At 26.9% G+C, this 23,093-nt stretch overlaps 1 protein-coding gene across 1 annotated transcript; it reads left to right on the top strand.

The window, feature by feature from the left end:
- The first annotated feature begins 9,432 nt into the window (after positions 1-9,432).
- On the top strand, positions 9,433-15,169 carry LOC129966464 (alpha-crystallin A chain-like). Its single transcript, XM_056080890.1, has 2 exons — positions 9,433-9,686; positions 14,747-15,169. Exons 1-2 carry the CDS (start codon positions 9,474-9,476, stop codon positions 15,107-15,109), a joined length of 576 nt encoding a protein of 191 aa, XP_055936865.1. The 5' UTR covers positions 9,433-9,473; the 3' UTR covers positions 15,110-15,169.
- The last annotated feature ends 7,924 nt before the right edge of the window (positions 15,170-23,093 follow it).

The raw sequence follows: 23,093 nt of genomic DNA, 5'->3' as shown, positions 1-23,093 counted from the left end.
AGTATCAGACATTGTTATAATGGTCAATGTTTAGAAAAAAGTACTGAAAATTAAATTCGAAATGGTCATTTATCTCAATTATTAAATAATAACTATAATTCAAAAATTTTTAAATACAGATTTATCATCAGAATGCATCATTATTTTTTTTATTTAAAACTGCTTATATTGTTTGTCAACGGATAATAAAACCCTCCGCACTTTTGCTTTGTTAGAGTGGTCTTAAATCGTCAAAATAGGAATAACATGAAAGATGAAAGGAAGAGATGTTTACGTACAACAATTAATTAAACTCGGATTACACTGGGGTGAATTAAAATAAAATAATACGGTCAGAAACGACACGATACTGGCATAAACTTGAAAAAAAAAAAATGAATGAAAAAGTATCTAATAGGGTGGAATTCAAGGCCAAGAAAGACGATGAATTCCGGAAATGCGCTTATCCTTCCGCATATCACCCTTTAGTAAGATAGAATCGTTAAAAAGTGGTCGTGTCAGGATACTGAAATGAATAGTAATGATAAATTAAATTAAAATTAGTAAAATTAAATACAATTAATAATTAGATATAATTAATTGGTAAATTAAAAATCAAAAATTAAATAAAATAAACTGCTAAATTAAAACCAATAAAAATTTTAGTTGAGGATTTTAGACTATAATCTAAGGCAAACTGGAAAATTGTTCAAGGTTAATAGAGGGAAATAAGTTGATTAAAAATATTATTAGCGTAGTACAAAATAAATCAATTTGTAAGAAATACTAATTTTGTGAAATGAAATATTAGAAATTATATAATCTTTGCTAAGTATAATTGACAAGTTCATATCTTTTTCATTACATTCACTTAATTATTACAGCATTTATAATTGCTGAATTTCTGCTTAAATAACATCTCGAACTAAAAGGTATTGAAGCGGTATGTGATGCGCGAAGAATAGAATCTGGGACCTTGTGGTTTGCAGTCCAGTAACTAAACCATTTTACCAAAACGATCGTTTGGGTCGAAGAGTTATTAACTGGCTTATATGCTATTCACCACAGTATCCTTGCAATCAGAAGCCATGGCAAAAGAATAAATAATTATTTAATTTCACATAGATGTTAAAATAAAAAAGTAACATCCATTGAATCATTAGCACTATGATTAAATTCTGTTGTTAATGTTTTGAAATTGAAATTAAGTTAAATGCTGTGAAATTTGTAACTGAACTGACCAGTTTATTAAAAGAGGGATCTTATGGTGTGCAATTTGAAGATCCTGAGAATACTTAAAGCTGCGGTCGTTAAAAATATCTGATTTTGGAAAATCAAGATTTCTAAACTCCCCATTTTTAAGTGGGCTCTACTCTCTTAATTTTCTCTTGTCCATTCCATTGATGGATCGCTATCTACTTTCCTAAACATATAATTTGCCTATTATTTAGAGTCTCAATAAAAGTTTGAGGAATACTCCGAAACTCTTTTTCTGGCTTACGCAAGTATGTTTTTTTAATGTAAAAATTCAAATAATAAACTGAAATTTTATTAGTATTTGAACATATCGAACTATACGTCTGACGAGAATTGAATATCTATGACAATTTTATTCGAGATTCAATAAAAAAACCCAATAATAATATTTCTCTACTTTTTATTTTTTCTGCGTTTATTTCAAAAATAAATAGTTTTCTTTTTTTTTTTTTCTCTTTCTTTTTAAAATTAAACTCTTTTACTTGACTTTATATGTTTCATCTTTAGTAGGGAATTTTGAAATCGATTTTTCCTACACTTCTTCATGTTCTAGTGTTCTGAAATTTTGCACAGTTCTTAGTTCCTGATATTAATAGACTGTATTAATAAATTTCAATGCTCTTAATGATAAATTCAGCTATCAATTTAGTTAAAAATTTATATCACAAAGATGATGCAATCCAGAAATTAATTTTTGAAACATTAATTCTTAGGTTGTATAAGATTTTTTACCATCAAATAATGAGATATATTAAAGACTAAAAAGTTGAAAACAATGAAAATAAAAAGATTTGAAATATTTTATTATTGTCGCAAAAAGGAGAATGATATTTTAAAATAAAAAATCAAACAATATTAATAAAAGAAAGAAACAAAGTAATCATCATAAATAAAATCTTGAAATTCATTAAAAATCAAAATATATCATGAATGTTTTGAAAATTTCATTTAATATAGAGTATTTTTATCAGAATCTTTCAGTTTTAAGGCTTTGTTTTGGCATCCGTATTTTTGAATAAAAAATTAATTGTAATAAGATGTTAAGAGTATTATAAAAGATAAGAATTGAAATATTAAGCTATCGAATAGGATAATAATTTTTTTTGCTATTGTTGTAAACTATTAGATAATATATAAACTAGAATAATTATTCCTAGAAAACTAAAATGTTAAGGTAATAGTCAATTTTCTTCACGATAAAATTTTATTTGATTACTACCGCTTTTTCTAGTTTACAGTATTAACTAGAAAACAGACTGACCGTTCAAGTTTTTAAAAAAATATTTTATATAACTTGGCCTTAACCACTTGCGCTGGTGAAAGATTCAAAGATATAAGTGTCAACATAATCCACTATAACTTGCAGAAAGGCTTCTCAAAGTATCCGATATTTTATAGAAGTAAGAAAAAGACTTGTATCTTCTAAAGGAATTAATTTTAGACTTAACAAAAAAACTGTGTTCCTGTAAACTGTGCTCCGGCGAACAATCTCAGTTGATGAGACAATTCAAATGTATATTATAATATTGGGATACTGCAAAGTAAAACTCGATTACAAACCTGGATTTCAATAAATAAATAAATACATTCAATATTGTTTCGGAAAGTCTAATATCAGTCCTTGTACAACTTGAGAATTTTGTCTGCAGTCAGTGAATATTAATCGAATTATGTTTAAAAAAAACCTGTATGATGTCTCATGTTAATGATAAATTTCGAATCTTTTTTTTAAAAATGACTTGCAAATAAAGTTCATATAATTTCGTTCCTGTTACTGTAATATTTTTTAAAATAAAATAATTAATTTTTTTTTTTATTTGACGTTACAGTTTGGATAATTGGATTCCAATCCAGGTGACTTTTTCTTCATCAGACCATCGTTCATAATTACAAGGTCCATATATAATTAAATTTCAGCAACTTTAAAAAGAGGCCCCATTTAACTTAAAAAGGAAAAAGAGGGGTCTATAAACGAGAAATTTATAAAAATTCAACATTTAAGAAAAAAATTATATGAATGAGGCGCCTGTGAATTTTGTGGATGCTCTCAGTATTTTTTTAAGATGATAATTTACTGCACGGATATTAAGAACTGTGACACATTTTTTTTTCTCTCAACTGAGAGAGAAATTTTTCTTAACATTTCAGTATAATTTGAATTCAGTTCTTTACGATTTAACAATTTCTTTATTTTACCCAGATTTAACCAGAAATCTATTTATGAATAAAATATAGTCTAAATAACATATTATATGTTAATGAAACATAGCTTAAATAACACATTATATATTAATGAAACATAATTTAAAAAACACATTATATTTTAATGAAACACAGTCTAAACAACATATTATTTGTTAATGAAACATAGTTTAAATAACAGATTATACGTTAATGAAACATAGTTTAAATAACAGATTATACGTTAATGAAACATAGTTTTAATAACTACAAAGTATTATCTTCTGTGATTTATTTTTTGACGCATGCAAAATATCTATCTAGACGAACTCATTATATATTTATTTCTAGATTTTAAAACTGTGACAGTTTTACAAGGAACAGCTTTTAGACAAGACGTCCAAAAACAAAAACATGGTAAGTGTGTTTGGTGACGCTCTAATAAAAACACAGCACAGTCACTTCACAGTCAAGAGTGACGTATTGCTTTAGACCCAAGAAGGAGAAAATGACAAGGAATAAAATCGAGTCAAGGACGGGGAATTACTTCTCCCACGTATCCTTTTCAGTTTATGGCCATCTTTGGGCCAAAAGCTAGTAAGGATGACGCTCTCCTCCCACGCACAGATTTCACGAGTGAAATGTGTTATTGCCTCTTTCTTCCCCCACTTCTCCGGGCCGATTTTGTATGTAAACACTAAGCAAGTCAGTGTCCTCCATTTCGGTCCTCCCATTTCATTTGAAATGTAGAATTTTTTCCTCTTCCAAAAGAGTAATCGGAATCTAACGCAAGCTATAATATTTAAGCATCTATCTTAATATTTAAGCATGAATTCGTCTATCCGTCCAATATTTTTAAAAATGTCCTTTCATTTGAAGCACCGACAATGTGCCTGCAATAAAAAATTAGTTTAGTTTAGTATATTAACGTCCCGTTTAAAAGCAACGCTAGGACTATCTTGGGACGGATTTTGTAATTTTGAACCGCGGTCAGATGACGAGGACGGCACCTGAGTTGGCACCCTCTCGCCAAACTTTCACACAACAGTAGCATGTGAATATTTGGCCCCGAAGGATTTAGAGTGCACCAGACCCACTTACACGACGGGTTTTCGGAGGAATCGGGTCTCGAACCAGAAAGCCTCCTGTTTCGAATCAGAAACCTTACCATCAGGCAATGATATTAATTCCATTTATTAGCGGCGCTAATAAATTGCAATGCACATGTGTATGAGCATATTTACCAAAAAAAAAATAATAAAAATAATGTTGTAAAATATTTTAAAAAATGTTTTGGAAAATTTCTTTAAAATTATAGAATATTTTTTATTGAAAATAAAATTGATGCAACTGAAAAGCTATTTTTTAAAAATTTTAAATAGTTTTACAATAAATTAAAAAAAATTAATATGCTCTGACATCACCGAAGGAAAGTTTGTAGATTTTAATTAAAAAATGTAATAAAATTTTGAAAACCCTTTCTTAGAGAATGTCTATTACTAAAGAAGAATTACCTGCCAAATTCGGTAACTCAAGGTTCACGATTTGCTCTATAGAGTTATTTGCTCTATATATTTTGAATGATTTTTAACCAAATATCTCACTATTTATCGATAGTATATCATCTTACATACATTATCATGTCAAAATCAAATAGAATCTTTGACCATATATCTGATAAAATAATAAATTTGTAATTTCGTTAGACAGGATCTTTTGAATCAGGATCACAATCGTCAGATTGATAAATTAAAACAGTGATTATAATGTTGATAATCACTGCTTTGATTTACATTTAGAATCATTTTCAAAGTTTCTAGGTTCAGCTTTAACGGATAAGCATGATTTTAATTTTCAAGTAGCAGATACAATCGAATCAAATTTTATGGGTTGCCAATAATTTATCACTTCGATCTCGTTAAAAAATTTTTCCCACCTGGGTTGTATTAGAGTATGAGTTACAATTATTTATGCCTCTCTATGATTGAACAGCATTAAATAAGGGATGGATTTAAGCAATTTGCGGCCCTTGGCACCTTATTTTATGATCATAACGCGACTGTCGATATTCCTCTAATAATAAGCTATCAAATTTAATTAAAAATTTTAATAGATTTTTAACTTACTCAAAAGGTTAATGATTTATTTTAGATTAAGTATTTTTTATTTTAATTACTTCATGAAAAACGAATATGATTCCATTTGATTATTTATTTATAAGATTCATGGCTGAAATGCATTATCATTTGTACATACCTGATGTTTACAAATATTGGAAATAGTTAGGAGAGCGTAATGAAACAGATAGAAACATGATCAATGATTTTTCACATTATACTAATATTTTATAATTTAAACAAAATAAATTTTTCTTTCAATCAGATTTCGCGAATTAGTTAATAACATCTTATTAATCGGCATATCTACGGTCCCTCTTAGTCTAATCTGCCACTAAATTAAATGGAGTGATTGATGGCATCTCTAATGAACTAACATAGTTCCGGATGTACCGTCTTTTCGACTAACGCCTTGTGCCATCTACGTCATTTGTATTTATGATTATAAAAAACAAATATCAAAATTCAAACTATATTTTGGTACACAGTACACAACGTATGAAACGTAGATGTTCTGTGGAATACATATCTAAGGATTTTATAAAATGCTTGGAGTTTCTTAGACAAAATACGAAATATGACAATTATTATATACTTTCCCTAGTCATTGTGTATAATGCCAAGACTATCTATAAAATGATCTATCTAATTAGGCAAAGTGTGCCCCCCCCCTATTATTTAAACAATTTATTTGCTTTTAACAAAGTACCCATTTCACCATCTTCGTAAGCATGGTCACACAAATCATGAATTTCTTTGATAACACTTTGTGCATGCGTGTGTTTCATTGATTTTCTTTAAACACAGACAAAACAAAACAACAAAAAAAATCTTTTCGATAAGTCAGGTCACCATCATGTTTGTTTAATCCACAAAACTATTATAATCTCTTCCATGTTTTTTGAAATAGGCTATTTTCCTTCCTTAGGAAGTGCATTTCATACTTTGCTGGTTTGTCATTTGACTTTCTTTAGATTACTTAGGAAATGCTTCCATGGCTCTTTTTAATTTTCATTTAATTAAAACATTCCTTGTTATTACTTTAATTATATTCTTTTATTTATTAAATATTATTATTTACTTATGTTAATTATATTACTTTAGCAAACTGCAAAATGTTTTAGTGACATGTAATTGTATATTGTTTTTCTTCCATAATAAGTTACATTATTTTCATTTCAATGGTCACCTGCGAAAAAATTATTTCTGGACAGTTTCTTAATTTGTTAAGGCAATTATATACTTTCATTTTAAATATTTCTCTGAAAGTTTGAAATTTAATTGAAAAACAAAAGTTTTGCATTTTTTTGAAATAGAGCTGAATAGTTTTAAATGAAATTATTTGCATAGAATTGTTTTATGAATTTAAATTTCTTTATGAATGAATAAGAGAAAAAAATTTCTGTATGCATATTATTTAGTTAATGCAATATTATTGGTCGTATTGGTTATAAGTGATCTATTTGATATTTTGTGATCCTAGGCAGAGCATGTGGCTCTTGTTTCAATAAGCTAATAAATTTCGTTTCACATTTGAAAATACTTTTAACTAATGATAGATAATATCTTTTTTATTTTATTAATTTTACGAATATTTATTTGTTGTTATTTATCTAATGATTTCAGATTGCTCAGCATGCGCGTTTGTACATATTATTATTAAAGCAAACGTCCAATATTTAAATTAATATTCTCATTACTAATGAATGTACTGAAACATATAGGAACTTAATCAATTATACGTGATGCAATTTAATACTACTCCGATTTCTTATATTTCATAGAAGTTGCATTTTTACAAATTTATTTATTTTTGGAAATTAGAAAAATAAAGTTTTTAATCGACGACTTGCGGCTATTTTTAAGCTTAGTGATAGCTACTTAATCTGTCTTGTAGAAAATCTGCCACAGTATAGTTACATTGCGAATTCTTAATCTTTAACAGAAGAATAATGAAAATAATTGATTAAAATCCCACTCTAATAATCAAATTACAAATTGTGTAAATTGCAAATCAAAGTATCCGACATCGTTGGAAACTCCAATAGCCGACCAATTTGGCGAAAAACATTTTTTTTATAGATCCCAATTTTCTCGTCTCAAAACTGTTTACAATTTATTTATTTATTTACATTTCAAAATCCTTCTCATATTTTGGGTCGTTTCATAAATCATTATGTCCTATAACTTATATCCAAAAAAAAAAAAAAAAAAATCACGATTGTGGCAGTACAATTTGACCTAGTGTTAATCATTTGGGGCGAAATTCTTTACGATTCACTACCCATTCACCTACTTGTCAAAAAAAAAAAAAAAAAAAAAAAAAAATATTATATTTAAAAACATCTTTTTCATTTTTTTTTTTGTGTTTGTTACTGACAATGCTTCTAAAAACAATAAAAAATTATTAAAAAAAATCATTTTTTTTTCAAAAATTCTGTCCCAAACGTAGTTGGTCTCCTTAAATGAAGAATGGATTTTGTGCTGTTAATGAGAGATTACATAGTTAAACAATTTATAAAAGCAGCATTTTTCCATGTTCCGAATTTTTTTTCTCATTGTTAGATTTTTTGTTGTTGAGTTATTACATTAAGATAGATTTCAAAAAAAAAAAGTTAAAAATTTATTTTTAAAATTTCGGTTATTGCTAGTTTTTATTTCTATAAATTAATAATTTTGATTAATTTATATTCTGACCTCACCTTACTAGATATATTGAACAGAGCGGTGTCAGAAACTGCATCGCATATTCTGTTTTTCATAAATTATCACAAGCATAACATTGGATTATCAAATGCAATTTCTTGATGAAAGTAAAATTTTTTTGTCTTATATAATACAAATGAACATTTACATACGTTTATATAAATTTACAGTTTTCTTCTGACCTTAATGAAATTCGGCACATCTCTCATCAAAGCAACAAGAAGCTCTTTTCAAAAATCGCAGTTAATTGAAATATCAATTAATTAGAAAGTAAGAAAGTTCTGAGATTTTTTTAAAACTATTCTTCTGAAAATATTATCTCACTTTTTACGTTTTCTTAAAATTCAAAAATTACCTTTATATTGATACTAATTTCCTTTCTGCATAATTTTATTTCTAGTTTTAATAAATGCTTTAAATTTAATTTGACATTATCTGTGTCAATGTTTTTGTTGTTATGATGAAATTCATTCAATCGCGTGCTTTTACCAATGTCAAGATTAAAAAATTGCTTTCTACAGGCATTAGCTATAGAAGTAACATTTTCTTTTCCACTTTTTTCCCATAGTGCCTATATTTTTTAAAATTTAGACGTGCAATAATTTGTAGTGGGCAGATTCTGTTAATTTCATATTTTTTAGTATTTTTCATATTTTTTTTCAAATAACAATACAAATTTTAAATAAATGCATTCCCTATTAATAGTTAAACCGCCATGAAAGTCAATATTCCTGGCATACAAGTTGACTTTTAATGGAATAACAGAAGAAAAATATTTTATGCATATTATTTAAAGTTAAAGAGTTTTTTTTTATATTTTAATTCCATTGGAATAATCGACATTAAAACGCGAACACGTGCCACAATGTGAACAACGGCAACTCTGGTTTACTACACCTAAGACTTTCTTTTTCGCAATCATATCGCTTCTATTCGAGCCTACGTATTTTTATTATAATTTAACAAAAAAAAAAAAAAAAAAAAAAGAACTGAAACTCCTCCACAAACATACCACATCACTCCCTTTACGAAATCAAACCTACCCGATTTCTCAACACCCAATGCTATTGCCAAGGGCGAGCCTGAGACAGAGAAAAAAATTAGACCGAACGTGTGGGCAAATATGGCCTGTTACTCACCCTTGCTATTTCAAGGCTGCCTACCTTTGTATATAAGCCGGCGTCCCACTCTTCAGCCCTCTTTTCGACTGAAAATTTTAGCAACACAAGCAAAATGTCTTTTACCAGGTCATCGTTGGTGAGCCGTAACTGGTACGACACCTTTGACTTTCCCTCTCGAATTCGAGACCAGCATTTCGGCCTGGGTCTCACAGATCTGGACCTGGATGCCCCATCTTCATTTTACAGGGGATACTATCTGAGACCTCACAGACAGCTCAGCACAGGAGGTACTTCAGAAATTAAAGCTGAATCCGACAAGTTCCAGGTAATAAATGGATGTTTATAAATCTTCAGTACGTAATAAATTTAATTTTTTTTTAAAAATATTGATAATATTTTTGGATAAATTATTCAAGTTTTATTGAAATTAAAAATATCTCAAAAGAAAATAAAAAAATATGAATTGTTTTTTTAAAAATTTACATTCGATAAATTTATTGTTGTCTACGAAATAGGAAATTTCATATTTTTGCGGTTAATATTATGTTTGTTAAATGTTTTTTTGATGTAGATTTATTTATGTAGAAATAATTTAGAAATTGATAATGAAGCATTGTTTTTTTTTCTATTTGAAATGTTGAATTTTTACAAGAAAATAATTTAGATGCTAAATTTTTATTACTCATTCTGAAAAAAAAAATTTTTCCCTCGAAAAATGATTATTTCCCATTAACGAAACATTAATATACCGATGCACTTTAAAATAATCACATATTTAATAATATAATAATGAATATTAAATGAAAGTATTGAAATTTAAAAATGAGAATTCTCTTGTGCATACAAAAAGTACTTTTGGTAATAGTATTGCAAATGAAGAATTCTTGTTCCCAAATAAAAGCAGAAACGCTGAGATAAACATGATGTTGATTTGCAATTTAATATGAACAACTAACAAAAAAAAATATCTAAACAAATGTTTAAAAAATAATCCTGCCAAATGCTGAAATAAAATTTATGATAGAAAACCACAATGTCTTAGAAATTAAAGAATGAAAATATGTCACTTTTACTTACGCTCATATATTTATTGAAAAAAATTATTGAGGAATGATTATATCTACATTTCATATGTGTTATTTTCATAATACAATGCATGTTTATTGAAAAAATTGTCCTGTGATTTTTCTTAAAACTCATTAATTTTACTGTCGAAGTTAATTTTTACACCTGAAGTAAAAATTAAATATTGTTATAAAGGGATATGTATTTTCTGGTGTGTAAATTTTGCTATAATTTTCTATAGAGTGAACAAATATAAATTTAAAAAGAAAAAAAATCTATATAAATAAGAAATCTTATAAAAAAATAAAACAATTCGCCCATAAAAGTGTATTTATGACAAATTCTTTAGATATTTATAGAAAGAATAGATTTTGTAAATATATTACAATTTATTTCACATCCTTTTTACTATACTTCTTTGTTTAAAATTGTAAAGAAAAATTGTAATGATTTATATAAGATTTTATCTATTTATAAAATCGTATATAAATAGATCTATCTATCTATTTATATAAGATTTTGAATCATTAAATATGAATGATAGATTTTAAGACCAAAGATTCGAATTTTCTGTAATATCAGTATGAATATCCATCAGCCTTACCTCTCTTAAGAATATTGTGTTTTCCCCTAAAAGAAAGTTCTTACATTAAAAAAAATTGGGAGAAATGGCACATTAAGAGTAATTTTCTTGGAGAATAAACAAGCAAAGAAACAAACAAAAAAAATACGATTTTATTTCAAGAGTATGGTACACAAATAAAACTTCATTTTGATTTGATGAATAAATTGTAGCTTTAATAACTGTTTCTGTGCTTTAAAAGATACGATACATTTATGAAAAAGCGAGTAATAATGATTAAAAATTTGAAGAAAAACAAAAAAAAAATTGTGGGTTAAAAAAAATCTTAATGCACTAAACAAGGGATTCAATACTAGGGCATTTCAACCGAGGCTCTAACAATTGAAATCTAATAATATTCGATTTAAATAGAATGATGATCAAAATTAAATAGTTAATTAATTCCGTAAGTTTATTATTATTGATTGAACTAATGATGAGAATCATAATTAAGTTATTTCAATTATTTATAAACAATTCAATTGTTTATTATTTATTGACTATGGTCCTCTTTTTAAATAAAATTTTGTGGTTTCAATTTGTGTTTAAAAATAAGTTTTAAAATTTCTAAAAACTTAAAATTTCTAAAGATTAAAAATTTCTAAAGACTTAATTGATGTAATTTGACAAAATTAGAATATAATGGTCATCATTAACTAGATAAATACAAAGACATATTAAAACTCTGAAATAAATTTAGATTTGGCAAATTCATATCATATGTCAAGCACAAAAAGGGTTTTAAAAACCGTCCTTCATTGAAAAAAATGCAAGAAAAATATTAAAGGGCTGTGGGCTTCTAAAACAGAAATGTGATGCTGGTTCAATTAATATTGTTTGATCAAATTTAGCTGTTTTGAATAGAGATAAATCCCAAAATTGAGTTTTTTTATAGAGGAAAAAACTGTTTTAAATAATAGTACTTTTTACATATTTGTTGTATGGAGCTCAGAATTTTTAGAAGAAAGTAGAAATCTTAAGCGCTTATTATAATGACCAATACATATACAAAGCTTGAGAACACAATGTGGTGTATTGGTATAAGCGAGGATAGAACCTGGGACCTTGTGGTTCGCAGCCCAGTAACATGACCACAATACAAAAGCAATTGCCCGTGTATCGTAGCTGTTGACTGGCTTATAAGTTTTTACCACAACAACAAGCATATGCTTTAAAATGTAGAAATGTTTATTTTAATTTTAAATTAAAATTTCAATATTTTCAACATGTTATTTTTAGTAGTTTTAAAGCATTACATTGGAATCAACTTTTTAAAATTGTTTTTAAATTGGATTGCAAATTAAGATTTAAATGTTTTATAATCGCTTTCTTTTAAATATAATATTTCAAAAGAAAAAACAATATTTCGTATTAAGTCCAATAGAGTAGCAATTAGTTTAATTTCAGGATTAATTTTGCAGGTTTAATTGGTGTATGATGTGTAACAGTTAATGAAAATAATCTCTATAAGAAGTACTTTATAATAATATACAGCAAAAAAGATTTAAAAATTTATTTCTAAATTGATGCCAAAACGCAAAGAATTATTTTTTCAAAAACAACGCAGTGAGCGTTATTTTGCTTTGAAATTAAATTACTAATTATTACTGTACATTAATTAAGTCAAGTAAATAAATACTCGTTTGAAATATTAAAGAACATTTCATTTATAGCATCGAAAGAATATTCATTTGTGTCTAAGAAAGAATTGTTCAAAAGAATATTCATTCAATAGAATATTCATTTGAGTAAGCATAAAATCTTCAGTGATTGGTGATTACATTCATAATCAGTTTTCTTTTATTGATCTAATTTTAATAATAAAATTCAACTGATATTCTGAAACAAGGAAATACAAGTGAACAATGTAAAAGTTTGATTTAAAAAATCAATTTGAAATTATTCTCTTTGGAAGCATATTCATAAATGCGTCTTTCTTTCCAATAGTGCATTTGTAGAAATATTCTTCTGAAAATGCATTCTTTTCAAGCAATTGCTAAATTAATACTTTTATCTATTTTCAATTTATTTTTATATTTCTATTGACCGAAGGTGTTATTTTCATACTTCTGTTCTAAGTGGGAAAATGGAATTTACTTATTAAAGTGCTTTGAAATCAGTTTTGACATATTTGAGAGCTCACATAAGCAGAACAGACCGCTTTTGGTATTCTTCCCGTACATTTGAACGAGTAGGTTTCATGCTTTGATTGACATTTTAAAGATTTACTACGCATTTTACAAATGAGTAGGCGGGGTATCGTATTTCTCTAGATCTGCCTACACGTGGAGTGTATACTGTCGGAATATTAAAAAAAAAAAATTCTCCTAAACACTGAATTATATAACACCTGTTTGATTTATATTATTGATACTCCTTATAATGTTCAATTTATGCACTTTGCAACTTAAGGGAATATACTTTATGAGCTCTGTTTCTATAAATTTATAATTTTAGTTGGCATTTTAACATATTTTAAATATAATCGACAGATTAACTGTTTATATAAGATTATTTTCTTATTTTTATTATGATTTATGACTTTTTTATTTCAGAATAATATTTTATTTTTATGGTTTTGTGAAAAAGGACATGTTTTTATTTATTATGATTACGTTTGTGCACAATTATATTTAAATAGACATTTGGTGTTTATAAAAATTAAAATAACTTAGAAAATATAATGAAACAGACATGAATTATACCTGACAAGCATTATTATTATCCTAATATTTTATAATACAAAGATTTTTTTTTATCTTTGACAATTTTTTTTATCACCAAATAGATTAATATATATTTTTTATAGACTTGCCTACGACTTCCAAAACGAAAGTGGGAAAACATTGCTGCATTAAATGAGTTTCTTTTACTCCACATACTATAAGTTATATTCCCCACACACTGTACATTATTCATTTTTGAGACTAAACTCTTAAAATTTAAACTTTGCTTTCTTTTTACTGTCTGTTATAGAAAGAGAAATGATAATTTATGATTTCATGGATTTGGTCAATGTTTCGAAAAATATAATCTAAAAACAAAATAGCTGAATAAAATTTTTGGTTTTCATTAATAACTAGATAAATGCAATAAGTAAGCTGAATTGAACTTCTGAAGTACCCAGCTTTTTTTTCTTGAAAATATTATGATAATTCCTAAAATAAATGAGCGTAGTAAGATTAAGTTCAACTTATCCATGAATTATGTAAATTGTTTTCAGCTACCTTTATTTATCTATTTTTATTCTAGAAACTTCATTAAATGTTAAATAGTTTATTTTACTACTCTAATTTCTAATATATTATTTAACATTTTAAAATTTGTTACAGAGAAACTGCCTTCTTACATTTGTAATTATTAATATCAAGCAAATGTTGAGTGGATGCTATTTTACAATAGTTTCTTTTTTAAATGTATTGCAAAAATAAAGCAATTAAATTTTTATTCAACATATATCCATACATTTTTTAAAATTTAATTCTTTTGAAGTCTATTAAAAATGTATTTATTTGTTTTGTATGCCCATAATTATTGAAAAAAAAAGTGATTTTACATTAAAAGACGAAAAAATGATTCTTTAATTAATTTTTTTCGAAAGCAAAACCCTTCAAATGCAAATTGATACTATCTTAACAAATGCTTTTAAACGTTATCACTATTAAATACAGAGAATTAATTCGAATTTGTTTTTGTAGGTTCGCCTAGACGTCGGCCACTTCGCACCCGAAGACATCACAGTCAAAACCGTCGACGATCAAGTTGTGGTCACAGCTAAACATGAAGAAAAAGTGGATGAACATGGGTTAATCTCTAGGGAATTTACTCGACGATATATTATGCCTGAGGGTGTGGACATCGACAAGGTGTCTTCTAGTCTCAGTCCAGACGGTATCTTGACTGTCGAAGCTCCTCGCAAAAAGCCCCAGCCTGCTCTAGGACCCAATGAGAGGGCTGTACCAATACAGGTTCAAAACGTTCCAACCACGCCTACGAAAGTCACCACAAATATACCTGTGCAGAAAGAAACACCCACAAAACCAGAAGATAAGAAAAATTGAAACATGAACTCTTAAATATTGAATGGAAAATTGTGATTAATAAATATTTTGTTATTGCTACTTTTAAGACTCAGTTTAAATTATTTTGAAATTCTTGAATTCTTTGTGGAAATTCTTGAATATTTTTATTTTCATTGAAGCTAAATTATTTACGAAAGACTCATCAAAGAATAGTTAAGTCAAAATATGTTTAAATTTGTAATATATTCAAAAATATATTTTGATAATTCTGTATTTTCACATATAGATCAAATGTTCTTTTTATATTTATTACATTTAAGAAAAATTTGTTTTGAAAATTTCCTTTCCGAATTAAAGTTTTTAAAAACAGAAAAATGTCATTGGATTTTTATAATTTTGAGAAAAACATTGCGAAATTCGAGACTTATACTTCAGATACTAAAAACAAAAGAAACAGAATCGTGATTATTTCATGAGATGACAAAATGCATTTATATTACGGGAAGAAAAGATTAAAGTCCTGCCCCCTTTTCACCATACTTTATTAAAAATATACATAAACCAATATAACTTTTATTTGCTTTCCAAATTGGAAGGATTTTTCCGTATTTCATTTAATTGTTTTATGTAATATTATTTTAATGGCTCCCAGTAAAATATTTTTAAGCAAATTTTGATAGGCATATATTATTTTAGAAATCTTATACTATTATGTTCTTTGGTGTATATATTTTCTAATTTTCTGTCTATAAGATTAAAATATTTTTATACATTCAAATATAGTACATTAAAGAACAGTAATGTTTAAAAATGGACGCGTTAAAAATTTTTTCACCTTTGCTTCGTTCTGAAGTTAAACCTAAATTCCAAGTACAACAAAATTGCAAAATTTTTATTAAAAGTATGCATTACACTGAAAACGTGGAAAATAATATGGAATACACCATGAAAAATGAGCCGAATCTTCATACCTTGATTATTAACAATAAAAAAAAAGCCAGAATGAAATATTTGTATAAATAATGAAATTGATTTTACATTCATTTCAACAATAAAATAAATTGATGTAAAATACATTTAATATTTTTAATTAAAAAAGAAATTAAGTATTATTCAATAAAAAAGTTGGCATCCTTGAAAAGATAATATTTTGAAATTTAAGATGTAAAAATCATAATATTTCTAGAAGTTATGGTGAAAAAAAAATGTCAAAATTTATTTTCGCTTTTAATTAAGTAAATTTCGAACTGAAATTTTGAAAAGATCTCTCCGAGATACACATTCCCAGATTCTAAAGTATATTTGTGCCAAATAGAATCTGATTGTTTTTCTTGTAGTATACGTCTTTTCCTTTATTGAGACAGAGACTGATTGCAAAAATATATAGCAACGCAGCTTATTGTTAGGATATAATTGTTTACGCAATTTGAAACAAAAATAGCCGAAGGACTCAATACAGAAACTGTCTAATTTTTATGGAATTTACGAAAAATTCATGATTTTGGATAAATTAAATAAGAACTACCAAAATTTCTGATGAATTTGTTTAGATAAATAGTTTCAAATTTCTCTCGGAGTTTTTTTTTCTTTCTTTTTCCTATGGAAAAAGGGAGTTTTGAATAGCGCTAATTTATTATATCATTCCTTTGAACTAACTATAAAACAATAAAATAAACAAAAATAATTTTGTCCGTTAACGGGATGCGGTTTCCTAGTGATCGAGTCTCTACTGTGATACCGGAAGGCTCCAGGTTTGAAATCCTAGTCCACTAAAGATCCCCCGTTCATGTGAATCTTGTGTATTCCAAATCTGGCGCTGTGGATTAAGCCTCCTTCTGATGGTGGGGTAGATGAGATGATGATATCATTTCAAAAATTATGTTCGTATCAAAATATCTTGATTCAAGATGGAATGTTAATTTAAACAAGCTAACTTGAATTTTACTTTAATTTAATTCACAGGAAGGAAATTGATTAATTACAAAAAGAATTTATTTTTGAGGTTTTTATCAAGCAACTCATATTACCAATATTACATATAAACATTTTGTAATTTTTTAAATGAAGGGGTCATTTCAGAAATGCATGTATTTTACTAGTATATCGTAAAGTTATGCGTAAAAACATACGAACCTAAAAAATAATAAAAGATTTCGAAAGTTAATTATTTATATATATTTTAATAATGTAAGGAATTTCATTTGAGTGTGAGCTAGGAGGATTAATAAATCTTTTAGTGTTGACATAAGCTTTGAAGTTAATAAATATGAATGACTCCGCAATTTCCTTTTTTACTCAATATTAGGAAGTAAATAATTTAACATAAAAAATATTACTCAAATATGTAAATTGAGTCTTTTCAAATATGACATTCCAACAAGAAATAAAATTTATGAACAATAATTAGAAAGCACGTTTCAACAAAATTTATAAATATGTTATTAAAATATTTGAATGATTTTTTTTACATTATTGAAAACAGTACTGCATCGAATTTTCAGATCCGAATAAACATATTTCTTGTTTTTTGAATGTTTGGCTTAAATTCAGAATATATACTCATTCTATTGTTATTTCATACTTAAAAGCATAATAATACATATATATTTTATAAAATAGTTTAATAGAAATAGCATTTTAACAATATCCCTAGCAGTATTTATATCAATGCTGTATCTTTAGGCCTTAATGGAATTTCATTGTGGATAAGTTTATGTGGTCAGGATATAAAATCAACCAATTTAAAAATCTCTGTACAAAGTTTCTGTTAAAATCGAAATAGCTAAATTACTTTTTTGAAAACAAGCGTTTTACTGGCATTACTCATGTATAAACTTTCTCCCTTATTTTTTGATGCTTTATAAGACGTGACATTTTTATTGCAAACACGAGTTTTGAGAGTTTTATTTTAAAGTTAAATATATATATATATATATATGCTCTAGTGTCACAAATGTTTTTTCCCGAGCCATCAGCAAATTTTCATCTTTTAGTTCCATTTAAAAAAAGAGTGTTAACGAAAGCAAGTGAAAAACTGCGGTAATAATTTTTCAGAAAGGAAAGAATTTAAAAATAAAAGCAAACGCACAGTTTTCACGATTTATTAGGAAAGAGATTTGTGTTGAACTTAGGAGGATGCAGCGTTTAAAATAGATACTAAATTCCAGCATTTTTTATGGCCAGTGGAACATATTTAGAAGCAAGATTAGCAACGGAAGATTTATTTGTTGTTAGATAACTGTGCGGATTTTTTTAACTTCAAAATTCATTTCATTTTTTTTTCTAGCGGCTATTTTGGTAAGTGAAATATTTAATTCAATCATAACTGAGAAATATTAAAAGTTGTGATAAATTAATAAATCTGGTATAGAGAATTAATGTTTACATGAAAACTTTGGTTTGGAGATTTTATAGCCCCTATTTATAGGATTGGATTAAACTTGGATTATTAATCGGCTAAGAATATGTATTTTGTGTTTCGAAATCATTCATTTGAAATTAGTAGTTTTAAAAGTGTATTTTAAAATTATTAAAATGAGAAACAAGCAGATGTTTCACAATTTAGTTAGGAGGCGGTCTGTAATTTGAGTTTTAATTAAAATCATTAAAACTTCAAATTGTTATTCGAAATGAAATACATAGGCACTATAAAAATAGAACTAGAATTTGCGTCGAAAAAACAAAGACGATAGATTTTTAATTAAGAAAAAAAAAACCTTTCTTATCTGAAAAGTGTGAGGTATCTAATAGCTACAGTGGCGTAGTTAAAGTGAAGTAGATAAGATATTCGCACACCATCACTAGGGGGTGCAAAATTGAGAAGCCGGTTTGTTGTATTTAAGAGAAAAATACTTAAAAAAATTATTCTTGTTCTTTAATAATTAAAGTGATTCTAGTCAAGTGAGAGTCACAAAAATATAAAAATATTTTTTTAGACTTGAAATGTGCATTTGAGCATTTTGGAACCTTTAAATATAATTTTAATTAATTAAAATTTTTGAGAAATTTCGAAGTTTTTTTTAATAATAACTTTTAAAAATATTACTGAAGAAAAATAATTTTTATCCTAACTTAAAATTTTAAAATTTATCTTTTCACTGATAAAGATTAGTGCGTAGTTTTCCCGTAATTTCAACACATTTTAAAATATGATATGCAGTAACAGTTTTCATTGTAGAAATTCAATTCATTCTTAATTATTTCACCAAATCTCTATATAATTTATATATATATTTGTAAATTTTATAAGTTGGTAATTTTGATTAGTTCTCAGTATGAAATTTAATTAGCAATTTAATTGCAATGTAGCTTCAATATTTATTTTTAAAATTAGCTATATAGTGTGAAATTGTATAGCTAATTTTGAAATAGTTGAAAGTTAATTTCTTACTTGGAAATATTAAATTGAATTTAAACAATTTATTATTTTGAATAAATGATTTGAGTACCATTTAATATTAAAAAAACAAGATGCATTTTTTAACAATTAAATATAAAGGCTAAATCATTAATTTAATTAGCTACAAGACATGCTGAGCATTTTAATTTTTCTCTTGCACTCAAATTAATTTCAATAGCAATACTTTTTTTGTATATGTATACACTGCTTTTTTTTAAAAAAATTTCTCCTTAAATTTCTGACTGCTTGAAGCAGCTTATGTTTTCAGAGTGCCAAAGATTAAATTAGTTCAATAACTAAATTAAAGCTGAACAACTTTAAGAGATTAACGCCAGTTTGGAGAATGTAAATCAACCATGATTTATGTACTATTATTTAACTTTTATTAAAATTTTAATCTTTATGCTCCCTGGAGTAATGTTTCAGAGGAAAACTAGGATTTACGATTAGACAGACTACGCAGCTTCCTAGATCAGATTTATTATTTTATAAAAAAATTAAATTTTTTGAGTCATTAAATAATAGTACTCCAATATGTACACTCAATAAATTATTAAAATAATTATATTAAAATGATTTAAATATAGTTGATTACTTAATTATAATATTTTGGATTATTACACATTAAATTACTTTTTACGTTACATTGCATTTGGTAGATTTTGCTGTATAATGTTTTGTTACATTTCTTAGAAATTTATTATGCCTTTATTATTTATCACAATAATAAAAGGATTTTGTTTCCACGTAACGAAAACGTATGTAATTGCCATTAATTTTTGAAGAATTTTATTACTTCAGTTTTTTTATGATATACATATTAAAAAATCTGAATAAAAACATATTTTTACTAAGTTACTAAATAAGCAAATTGAACTAAAATAATTCATCGTCATATTGATTAAGTTAAAAATGTGTTAAAATATGAAATTAAATTGACTAGCAATTAAAAGTCGGCCTCATTACGTGCTTTGCCTATAATTAGAAAATAATTATAGGTAATTCAACGTTTAAAAATAGTTAATTGATGGAACAATGAATATTAAATTATTCCCAAGAGATTCAACTGAAAATAAACGTAGTCAATATTCCTGGTTAATAAGCTAAGCGCCAAAAGCTGTTGCCATTTAATACTTTCAAAATGTAACTCTTAACATTCTTCTATAATTTCGTTATACTTTCCTACATTTATATAATTCGTTCTGGAGAAAGATTAAAACTCGGCAATAATATCCCATCTTTTCTAAGTCAGTCTTTTAGTCAGCTTTTTTTTATTATTGATTTAAGAACACACAAAGCTCTTCTACTCTTTGCTTTCAGCCTTCATTTTTTTTTAAAGCTAATTGATATCTTGAAAGGCAGACTGAAATATCAGCTGCGTCACTGAACAGAATACTAAAAAACTTCATTAGTGTTTAGTTTCAAATGACGTTAAGTACTCCAGATGGGTCAAGAAAGTTTAAACCAAAACTGAGAATTTCAATATTGAAATTATAAAAAAGCATAAAACGCGATCTGTTTTCCAACTTTGTCTTGTTTATTTTCAATTTCTTGCTTATTTTTGTAAAGTTATTTCTTGTTTTCGTGCAGCATATCTATCTTAGATTGTATGTTTACAATTTTTTTAAAAATTAATCTAATAAAGAATATTAGTTTTCGTCCTGTCATTAAATAGATTTTAAATATTTTACATACGCTTTTTCAAAATCTTAGATTTTTGAAACTTAAATATTTTGTTCTTGATATTGTTTATTTACAAATAATATCTGAATGCAAAATAATTAAATAGTTGCATTAAAGCAAGATATAAGATACGAGTAATAAATCCGATAGAAAAAAAGCATGAAATATAGTGATTTTTAAATAAAAAAAATCACCCTGAAAGTAGAAATTAAGAAATAATTTACTTTTTGCTTTTCTACTTTGCGAAACGCCTTTGATGATTCCCTTTTGTTCATCATCACGAGTTTCTTGTTGAATGTTAGACATTTTACATGTTTTTACATAAAAATTACCTCGCAGCACTATTAATGAACGATATGAAAATATTAGATTTACAGAGTCTAAAGGTAATTTTTAAGTAACTGACAAGTTCGGAAATAATCTGTAAGTCATTCTTATGGTTACATAAAAAAGGGGCATAATCTAGAAGTCATTATGAAAACCAACTTCACTTACAAAGCAAGCAGTTTTTTAGATAATTTATTCTTTTTTGGTGCATAAAACATGTCTAACTATTAAAAAAAAAAATCAAATTTTCCCCCAGGAATATCGTATTTTGTTTGAAATATCGTATCGTGACACTATTTTACACTCGCAGATTTTAAATATTGTCATTGTATCAAACCAGTAATTGCTTTACGTATGGGACAATGTTGACATGACACAGTTATAGAACCTTAATGAGTATATTAAATTATATTATTGGAAAGAGCAAACGTACTTAAAAATATTACCAAGTTATATCTCCAAATATATCTGCTCCAGGTCCAAAAGTCTGCTCGATATACATAGCATGTGATAACATATCACAATGTATGTCACATATAACAATATGTGACATACATATCGACACGTACATAACGATTTTTACAATATACATTTTATCGAAAAAATTTCACCTAAAATCATTATCATGCCCCAAAAAAATGAAACTAGTTGAAGTAGATTTCGGGTGTTATTTACCAATATTGTCATTATAATAAGTGATATTGTCATTATAGAAATAACAGTGATCCCACTCTTAAAATTGCAATGAAGCACATTTCCGGTCAAAGTAGTGCAGTCGGAGCCGAGCTTACCATGAATTGGGATCAAGGGTCCTAGTCCATACCACGAGAAGTACCCCGAGATTACAATTCCTCCTCCAAGCTTTACTGTAAGCACAATATTTTCTGGAAAAAGCGTTCTCCATGCATATTCCAAACCTAGGCTGTCACCCAACCGAACCTTAATCCATTATTATAGAGAACACATTTCCACTAATTTAGGATACAATTCTGACGTGCTTTGAACCAGCGCTAGTTGGATTTTATATTCGAAAGCTTATGGGCGGCAACAGACTATGGAAACGAAGCAAATGGGCTTCCATGCGTTTGTTGTTCATTAAATAAATAGTCGCAGATACTTAATGGACTCCTCGAGTCTGTACGCCCTTGGTTTGGTACAGTCTACCTCTTATTCGCGTTATCTGCTGGTTGAAGTACATCTGTCAACTATCACTCACCTTCCACTCCCTAACTACAAAAGCTATTGACTATTTTGGAATGTTTAACTCCCTACATATGCCTTTCAAGAATAGCCCATTTCAATGATATCCTACAATCACGCCTTCCTCGAAGTCAGACACAGCTGAATTTCTTGGCATCTCACATGTGACTAATGCCCTTGCTGGATCCTACACGATATTTAAGTACAGAAAATGTGACGTCGATCAGGACCGCAGATAATCTCATTTACATGGGTGTCCAAATACTTTTAGTGTATAGTGTATAATGTCAAGTTCTGTTGTTTATAATTGCCTTCTAGATTGCGATTTGTCTTATTAAGCATTTAGTATTTATTTATTATTACGATTTAGTATTTAACGCATCTTTTTGTTGTTGATTTCAAAATTCTTTCTTA

This window comes from Argiope bruennichi, chromosome 1 (assembly GCF_947563725.1).
Source record: "Argiope bruennichi chromosome 1, qqArgBrue1.1, whole genome shotgun sequence".
Taxonomy (NCBI): domain Eukaryota; kingdom Metazoa; phylum Arthropoda; class Arachnida; order Araneae; family Araneidae; genus Argiope; species Argiope bruennichi.
This window is presented reverse-complemented; position numbering and strand designations above follow the sequence as displayed.

Excerpts from the sequence above, each read along its gene's own strand:
- LOC129966464 (XM_056080890.1), top strand. The coding sequence starts at position 9,474 with ATGTCTTTTACCAGGTCATCGTTGGTGAGCCGTAACTGGTACGACACC. Across the intron at positions 9,687-14,746 it reads CTGAATCCGACAAGTTCCAG|GTTCGCCTAGACGTCGGCCA; the intron begins GTAATAAATGGA and ends TTGTTTTTGTAG.